A 9,481-nucleotide genomic window follows, 5' to 3' on the forward strand; every position below is an offset into this window, starting at 1 on the left:
ATGATACTACTATATGATAATATTATGAAAAATATACAAATGCTCTAAACATTTCTGAACATTGAATCATACGCATATTGCTAAATATCACTCACCTACATATACAAAAGATAATAAGTGGAGTGTCATATAAATTGGCAATCATAAATGATGAAATTATGAATAATAACGAGAATGCAAAAGTTGGATTGAAAAAAAACGGACATATATACTCTATATAATTAGTCGGATCGGGGACCCGAGGTTCGGATCCGTATCTTATCTTTATAAGGGACACGTGTTGATATGGCAGACTTGGCTCCAAACCGTTACCCAAAACAAACGCCAGTCGTATTTTTTTTTTCTTTTTGTTTTGAAGGGTATAGTTAAAGGGGAAACGGCGTCGTATTCGTATGCATATTGCTCAACTCTTGGCTCAGGACTGTCAGTGGATTAGAGCCGAAGATAGCACGCCGAAGAATTTAGAGAGACATGCTGGGAATTGGCGGGAAAGGAGGTGGTGGAGTGGGGCAGCTGCTGGCGGCCGCAGCGGCGGCCCTGCTACTGCGCCTCTTCTCTGGCCCGGGACCGGTGTTACTTCCCGACGAGGAAGAAGGCCAGGTTCCGGCAGCGGAACTCAAAGTTGCGCCGGTCACTATCAAATGGAGCAATATAAATTGCTCTCTCTCCGATAAATCCTCCAAATTAGTGAGTGGAGTTATGGTTTTATATACATGTGCATTTTTGTACTATTATTATGTATCCATTGAACCACTATCCGTACATGCAGAGCATTGTTCTTTGTGCCTTTTCTGTTCTCTTCGTGGCTGAGTTAGATTCTTAGTATATATTAGAGGCGTGAGATAAAATTAAGCATATCATGAGGTTAATTTTTATGATGAGTGATGTGATTGTGTGAAGGAACAAGCGCTGGTGGTTTGGAGTTATATGAGTGAACAAATAGGATAACACTGGCACAAACTGGCACTTGTGATTTTAGCTGCTACATTCTTGAAGGAATGAATGTTTGGTTGAGTAATAATGATTCTAAAATTACCAATCTGAAGAACTTGATGTGTCAAAACCGTATCAGTACGTATGTGCGAAAACAGGAGCAATCTCTTGCATTCTTATCTTATTGGAAATTAAACGTAGGACACTTCCCTTGCATTTATAGAAATAAGGTGAGTAATACTAAGAAACATGAGAGAACTTCAATGCCTAGCGTTTAAAGTGCACGTTATCTTGACATTTCACGTCACATTAAATCATTTTCATCTTTCGGGTATCTCTTAGATAGTTCCGCCTTCACATTTTAATCTTATGCTAAGCCCTGGTCAATGCAACACTAACTGGATAAATAACTATATTTAGTTAACTAAACATCAGTGATTGCTAGGTCCGGTTTCTGCTGAAAAATGTCAGCGGAGAGGCAAAGCCTGGTAGATTACTTGCAATAATGGGCCCTTCTGGATCTGGGAAGACTACCTTGCTTAATGTTTTGGCCAGTCAGTTAGTGGCATTGCCCAGGCTACATTTATCTGGCCTTTTGGAGGTTAATGGGCGACCATACTCAGCTAAAAATTACAAGTACGATTGTCTTTCTTAACACCAACTTGTCCTTGACTACATGGAAATCATTTTGGTTACTTGAAGTGGTGAGTATTGTTGCAGGTTGGCATATATTAGGCAGGAGGATCTTTTTTTCTCACAATTGACTGTGCGAGAAACACTCTCCCTTGCTGCTGAGCTGCAGCTGCAGGATATATCTTCAGTGGAAGCAAGAGATCAATATGTAAATGATCTCTTGTTCAAAACTGGCCTGGTGAGCATGTCTTTGTTTCACTAGATATTAACTGTATACATCAGTTTTTTTTTAATTAGAATTTCAATTCAACACTTTAAATAACCGTGTTTTAGATACAAGAACTTGCTGAGCATTTCAGTAGTTGGTTTTGATTGAATACCTGCAATTTTTATTTTTGCTCAAAACCTTTTCAATGCAATGACCAACAACATCTGCAAATGTGCAATTTAACCATTCACGAATATCTAACTTTTAGACCATCATAATGACTTAATGAGTACATAAGTACATATACTGATGTATATGTAGTTATAGTTTCTCAGGGCTAAAGCCTTGTAGGATACAAGTACGGACTAATCATTCTCCTCTGACGCATTCCTTGTGCTTTTCCTAAAAGGTCAGTTGTGCTGATTCACGAGTTGGGGATGCGAAAGTCCGTGGGATCAGTGGTGGGGAAAAGAAAAGATTGTCACTGGCATGCGAGCTAATTGCTAGTCCGTCTGTAATTTTTGCTGATGAACCTACCACAGGCATGGTTATTTGTTCACTTAAAAATTTTCTGTTTTCATGGAGAATTTGTTTGGTTAAATGAAAATTTTCATTTCAACCGAAGGAGCAGAAAACCTAATTTTTTAAAGCCGTAAAAAAATTAATATTTATAATCATGGTTGAGCTTATTTCATCTCCTGAATCACCAGTCATGCTTCGTTGGTTGATTCTTTTGTGTTTCTCGTTTCAGTGGGTTCAGTATTGTGTATATCTCTGCTTTTATTTATCTTTCTTGCTCTCTTTCCCCCACCAATTTTTTTATTTCTTGCTTTAAGTATAGTGATATGAACACTATGTGCAAAACTATGTGTTAATAAAAATCATTTCTTCAGGACTTGATGCCTTCCAGGCTGAGAAAGTGATGGAAACACTACGTCAACTTGCACAGGATGGTCATACAGTAATCTGTTCTATACACCAGCCTAGAGGATCGGTGTATGCCAAATTTGATGACATTGTGTTGCTCACAGAAGGTTCACTTGTCTATGCGGGTCCTGCACGTGATGCAGCTCTGGCTTACTTCTCAAAGTTTGGGTTGGTTGTCTGTTTCTCTTCACTTAAAATGATATGTCAAGCTGCTATTATATCCTATCCTAAGAGCACGAGTGATTGGATGCCTACTTGTTTGTCTAGCTTTCTGTGAGAAAATAGTTTTTTGATGGAATTCCTTATCTATTTTGTTCTTTCAAGTTCTACTTTTTCATTAAAAATCTCAACTCATTCTAAGAGCACTTTGCGTGTAAATGTAAAACAATATTTACAATGGTGACTGGTCTATGCACATGGGCATAATTACTTGAATCATCTACTTCCAGTAAAGTGTGATTCTTGAATTTGCATAGGTCATATTAGTTTCATCTTATCCTCGAACTTGTCTTCATATATAAAATGTCTTCCCTGTTAAAGAAAAACACCCCCGGTTTTATATCAGCCCAAAGACTAATGAAATAATAAGTTATGCTCTAACCCCTTGATCGCGTGTTTTGGACTTTACAAGGTAAAGTAGCTTGTAATGGCTATTTGATCAGTTCTCAGCTTAATCCTTTCCTGATTTACAGGCTGTGTTATTTTACTGAACTGCATAACTCTACAAACTACAAGTGCAGGATTATTTTATAATAAAATCTATGCAATTTGAGTATTCTTACGGAATTTAATTCTGTACTAGAAGATGCAATAGATAAATTCTCTAACTCCGAAAAAATATTCTTTTATCTAAATATAGGTAAATTTATAACTTTATTTTAGGAAATTAATGAGATGGTGCTTTGTTTGATTTGGCCGGACTTGTGAACATGATTCATGTATGAGACTTGGCCAAATTATGATGCTGAGGCGCCATTATTTAGTGGTGACTTCCAACCTCTCATCTCACTATTTATAGAATGCATTAATGAGGAGAATGAGTCCTAATAGATTATGGTACCATCACACTGACATAAGTTAGAGGCCTAATAGATTATGGTACCATTACACTGACAGTAAAATTATTTCTTAAATAATTTGAATATCCTGGTAAAATAAAATGGAAGCATCACTATTTGGCTATTTGTCAGAATTATATGGTACTCCCTCCGTCCCATAAAAGATGTCTCACTTTCCATTTTAGCTTGTCCCACTAAAGATGTCACATTTCTATTTTTTAGAAAAAGTTCTTTCTCACAATAATATAAATATTATATTTTCTCTTTCCACCTAATACACAAAACAAAACCTCCTAAAATCTCGTGCCATCCCACAAGTGTGACATCTTTTGTGGGACTGAGGGAGTATCTAACATGAGATTTGTCGAGTTTGTCTCATGTGAAATTGCATCTAGTTCAATATATTATTTGCTTATAGATTTAGCAAGTAGCTAATCACTTGTGAAGTTTTTAGTTGACAACGTAAATTAATGACAGGTTTATCTGCCCTGAACATGTCAATCCTGCTGAGTTTTTGGCTGATCTCATTTCAGTAGACTATAGTTCTCCTGAGAGTGTTGACGCTTCTCAGAAAAGAATAGACGGTCTCATTGAGTCATTTACTGAGCAGATGCCATCAACTCTGTATTCAACTTCACTTTCCGGGCTTGATCTTAAGGACACCACAACCTTGAGGAAGAAAGTTATTGCCAAAAGTAAAGGTGGTTGGTGGAGGCAATTCTGTTTGCTCCTCAGACGTGCATGGATGCAGGTAAACATGTTGTCATTCTATTCAGTAACATGGATATTATTTAAAATGGGTTTATATATATCCTTTCATAAGAGGAGTTGTATTCCTTATTTTGTGTGAGTTGCCATGGTGGCAAAGCAGAAGCTTACTTGAACAAGACATATCAGTTCCCTGATAAGAAAATGTGTAGAAACCAATTTCCATGTTTTGGCTATGTTTATGTGATAAGATTGTTCAGTCTATACACCAATAAACAGGAATCTGCAGACTATGTTTATACCATGTATCTGTATTTTCTAGTGAGAAATTAATCAAAGTCGTGAATGTTGTTGATTTCATCATTACCCATGCCGTTCTAGGGTCATCCTAGTCCCGTGGACAGGCACCTTCCAAAATCGGATATCATGGGAGTCGGGAGATTAGATCCGCCTAGTTCTAGTTCTTATTTGTTATTTGCAGCATTTTGGTAAAGCATCAAATTCATAATTTACTTGAAGATATTTATCAGTCTCCTGTCTGTTTGGTCAATTATTATGGATATCAAGGCGTCTCGTGATGGCCCCACGAATAAAGTTCGTTCAAGGATGTCAATAGCATCGGCTATCATATTTGGTTCTGTCTTTTGGAGGATGGGGAAGTCACAGACATCAATACAAGATAGAATGGGATTGCTTCAGGTAAGTTTAGTAGTTTGGTTTCTTTACTGCCAATGTTATGTTACTCATATGTTGCAGACGAATTGAATAAAGGTCAATTGTCTCTCCCGCTCACTCGCTTGTTCTAAATGTCCACACACGAGTAGGCATGCATGCACTGAATACTCTTGTTGGCGATATTAACTTATGATGGATAGGCCAACTGCTTTTGACCTAACAACTTTTCATATTTTTTTGATTACTGTGAGATTCACCCTGACATCTGACGTATGTCCATCGTATATTTGTACCATATCACAGGTGGATCATGGTCGTTCAAAATTGGGCACTGAATGCTGATCATGTTATAGTTATTTGGCTAAAATAAGTTTTATATAAACCAGGGGATGCTGACCAGGTCTTGATATTTGAACCGCATATTTGTTTCTTCACCAGTTTGATTAATATTTAGAAGGGGTTGATGATTATATTCGTTTACATAGTTTGCTAGTCATTTCACAGAAGTCATGCGTGGCAGGGTTTAGCAATGTGCTTACATATATTGTGCATTGTTTATGCTAGCACAACATAAATATTCAGTTGATGTTTTTATAAAACCAGTTGTAGAATGTCAATCCAAATTCTAGAATATTTATTTGACATAGATTGTCAATCAGGATTCATATACTTCTGAGTAAATTACTACAGATATTTGTCCATACTTAATATCTATGATGTAAATTTCAAATATATATGATATCAGATTTCTCATGTCATGCCTTTATTTCTTGGATTGTCTTGTTCAGGTTGCAGCTATAAACACTGCAATGGCTGCACTGACAAAGACAGTAGGTGTATTTCCTAAGGAACGTGCAATTGTTGATAGAGAAAGATCGAAAGGGTCCTATTCATTAGGGCCATATTTACTGTCAAAACTATTAGCTGAGGTCCCTGTTGGAGCAGCATTCCCATTGCTCTTTGGTACTGTTTTGTACCCCATGACTCGTCTTCATCCAACCATGTCAAGGTGAGTTATTGATACGGATAAAGCGGAGGTAATGCTCAGTTGGTAGTTACTCATCTCTGGGATAATGGTCTTAAAACTTAGGATTTCAGTACTTAGTGATTTAACACTTCTATCTTAAAACTACTGGAACTAGAATAATGCCAAACATGATGGACCCTTGGATATTATGTACCCACATTGTAAATTGTTATAAGCATCACTATGCATATCAGGGGAGGTTATCTTTAGTCTAGCAAGGTTCCGGTCTTAAGAATATTTCAGAATGCAAGCATTTTCAATTTGTTTTGTGTGCAAGCCTTGTACTAAGGAATGTTGCTTTCTAGATTTGGGAAGTTCTGTGGAATAATAACCATGGAATCCTTTGCTGCATCTGCGATGGGCCTAACTGTTGGTGCTATGGTTCCAACCACTGAAGCAGCTCTGGCAGTAGGACCATCTTTTATGACTGTTTTCATTGTATTTGGAGGCTACTATGTCAATGCAGAGAACACGCCAATCATCTTCCGCTGGATTCCTCGTGTTTCCCTCATCAGATGGTAGCCCCATTAGTAAATTTAGCTCTGCCCTTCCGAAGGATGATACTAATATTTAAGCATGGTTATTTTATGTTCAGGGCATTTCAAGGGCTTTGCATTAACGAATTCAGTGGGCTTCAGTTTGACCATCAGAACTCTTTTGACATTCAGACTGGTGATCAAGTGAGTAAAGCATTATGTTTAACATTGTATTCTTGCCTTTTGTTGATGAATAAAATGCTTGATATGAGCTGAATATATTCATGTGGTGTCTTCTGTGGTTGGCTTTCTCTTGCTTGGTGTGCTGAGCTGCCTAGTCTGCCTCACTCTCTAGCATAATGTTGTGGTTCTAGATTTCTTCTAATTTTGTTTTTCTACCTAAACTTGGATGCTTGTTCTACTTCTCTAAGTTCCCCGTTTAACCACACTTTGATTTGCATACTACCCGTCGTGAGATGCAGTTAATGACATCTTATGTTTTTCTCCATCATTACCAATTCAACCTGAACTTCCCCGGTTTTAAACTCTCTTCTGCAGGCCCTGGATCGACTTTCCTTTGGAGGCAGTACGATTAGAGAGACAGTGGTTGCTCAAAGTAGAATACTACTGTTTTGGTATTACACCACTTACCTTATGCTGGAGAAAAACAAACCCAAGTACCAACCACTTGAGCTGCCTCCTCGTGATCAATTACAAACGCCACTAAAGCTCGAGCCTCTTGAAAGTGAAACCGAGGAACCATATCAACCATCCGAATCTCCCCTTCCTGACCAAGGTAAACCCGACCAGCCACTTCAATCTCCTCCATCTGAGCCACTTAATCTATTCGGCCTAGACGGTTTGTAATTCCTTGGACTGCGATAATCTTGATGTGAGATACGCTACTTGCTATTATTTATCTCATACAGGTGCAGAGTCGGAGGCGATACCTGCACAATAAAGAAGGTAGCACTTATTAGAACATAATGATAGTGAAATTGCATGGTAGCACTGATCAAAGCTTGAGCACTACATCTGCGATGGCCTGCCTTGTATTTTTTGAAGTACTAGAAATATTCGTAAAACATATATATTGGTCTGTTTTGATTAATGATCCTCACACAAACATTTTCTCTATCAATGTTTGCCTGACTTTCTATGGTTTTTGGTAGGTCTTGAATTCCAACTTAATGCAGATATTTTTCCTCTATCAGTTACATTCAGCCATTTTGAATAAATCGTTTTTTTTATCTGAGAGGGACAGATTAGTGGGATTCTCGAAATATTTAATTATATTTTCTGTTGTAAGACAATGTGATGCAACGTTTCATATTTTGATAAGATGCTACTATATGCTTGAAAATATATGCTGGAAAAATAACAGTTATTATTGAAACCATCACCCATCTTGTTCCTTATAATTTTTTATTTCATAAATCTACCTTTGAACGATTTGGACGTGGGAAAGTTTACTTAAAATATATACTTATTATATCTGGGAAGTGATAAAATGCAAACTTATATATTGTACAAACTCAAAACTTCTCAATACAGCTTCAACATATGTTTCAATACAATATCAACACAGTGTAAAATTTTAAGATTTTAATGTCAACACAGTATCAACACAATATCAATATAACATCAATCATTGACTACCGTTGAAATTTTATGACTTTTCGGTTCATGAAACAAAATTGTCTTGAGATGCGATGTAAGATACACTAAAATAGACCTTGGCTAGGATTAAATTAGTCTTATGCATGGTTGTAGAGTAGGGTGGAGAGGAGAATAATGAGGAGAGGGAGATGGACAAATTAGTAGGAGGGGGTGAGGTGAGATGGTTAGTCATGAGATTAGGTGAAAATGAGTCCATTCAAATGGGCCGAAACAGGCCCAAATCTACAATTGTTAGCTAAAATTTGGTTGAAAATGTGAATGGAGAAGATAAAAGTTATCTTGGGAACCGAATGAGCACTTTGTTGACATTTCCCTGTTGATGCTTTTTTGTGATCTGTTGACATTTTTCAATGGTCCAGATCATAGTTTTGAGTTTGTGCAATGTTTAGAGTTTTCATTTTGATCACATTCCTATTATGTCTCACTATAAGTGAACTATTTTCCTTTTTGAGATGTCCCGCTCTAATGACACATTTCTAAAAAATAGAAACATCACTCTTTCAATTTTTTTTCTCTTACTTTATTCTGTCCACTTCTGTTCTGCGGTAGTTGAGTCATTTCATTTTCTGCGCTCGTTTTGTAAAAATGATAATAAATAGTTAAATTGAAGAGATAGTAAAGTCAGTGACATCATAAGGTAGATAAGAGTCTTATCTACATTATTCTCTCACTTACTTTACTTTTTCTCTACTATAACTATTTATTATCATTTTTCTAAAACGAGGACAGAAAATGAAATGACTACCGCGGAACGGAGGGAGTATTGTATAAAATCACGTGCTGGAATAAAATGCTCCACTTCTAGCTTTTATTTTTCACGATTCTAATTGGATACTCAAAATCCGAGCGACATGAATTTTCAAGAGGTTCTAAGAAGGCGCACAACTAAGCCTAATTCTGACCCGGATCGGAAACATTTATCGCCGATGCACAGTCTCTAATTTCTTGTAATTAACTTCAAATTTTCCACTTGAAACTGTTCTTATCAAGTATGCATTAGATTCATCCAATGATTTTTTACATAGAATATAATTGAGTATATCTTGCATAATACCTGTAACCATTTCTTTTAGACCACATTTTTCTAGTTACGGTAGTACTAAAACGTTATTCAGTTTCATACGTACTAAACTAACGTTAAACAATTATCTAACGT

General features: G+C 36.8%; 1 protein-coding gene across 3 annotated transcripts; it reads left to right on the forward strand.

The window, feature by feature from the left end:
- Positions 1-373: 373 nt before the first annotated feature.
- LOC125222149 (ABC transporter G family member 7-like) lies at positions 374-7,816 on the forward strand. 3 transcript variants are annotated; one of them, XM_048124627.1, is made up of 12 exons: positions 377-687; positions 1,379-1,569; positions 1,654-1,804; positions 2,184-2,316; positions 2,668-2,869; positions 4,237-4,510; positions 5,035-5,166; positions 5,931-6,151; positions 6,475-6,687; positions 6,765-6,849; positions 7,204-7,441; positions 7,575-7,816. In XM_048124627.1, the coding sequence occupies exons 1-12, from the start codon at positions 472-474 to the stop codon at positions 7,604-7,606; spliced, it is 2,088 nt and encodes a 695-aa protein (XP_047980584.1). In that variant the 5' UTR covers positions 377-471; the 3' UTR covers positions 7,607-7,816. The 3 variants fall into 3 exon arrangements, with proteins under 3 accessions (XP_047980583.1, XP_047980584.1, XP_047980585.1); XM_048124626.1 differs by having other exon boundaries at positions 374-687; positions 7,204-7,816; XM_048124628.1 differs by having other exon boundaries at positions 562-687; positions 1,369-1,569; positions 7,204-7,816.
- The last annotated feature ends 1,665 nt before the right edge of the window (positions 7,817-9,481 follow it).

This window comes from Salvia hispanica, chromosome 4 (genome assembly GCF_023119035.1).
Source record: "Salvia hispanica cultivar TCC Black 2014 chromosome 4, UniMelb_Shisp_WGS_1.0, whole genome shotgun sequence".
Classification (NCBI taxonomy): Eukaryota; Viridiplantae; Streptophyta; class Magnoliopsida; order Lamiales; family Lamiaceae; genus Salvia; species Salvia hispanica.

Excerpts from the sequence above, each read along its gene's own strand:
- LOC125222149 (XM_048124626.1), top strand. The coding sequence starts at position 472 with ATGCTGGGAATTGGCGGGAAAGGAGGTGGTGGAGTGGGGCAGCTGCTG. Across the intron at positions 4,511-5,034 it reads TCAGACGTGCATGGATGCAG|GCGTCTCGTGATGGCCCCAC; the intron begins GTAAACATGTTG and ends ATGGATATCAAG. Across the intron at positions 6,688-6,764 it reads CGTGTTTCCCTCATCAGATG|GGCATTTCAAGGGCTTTGCA; the intron begins GTAGCCCCATTA and ends TTTTATGTTCAG.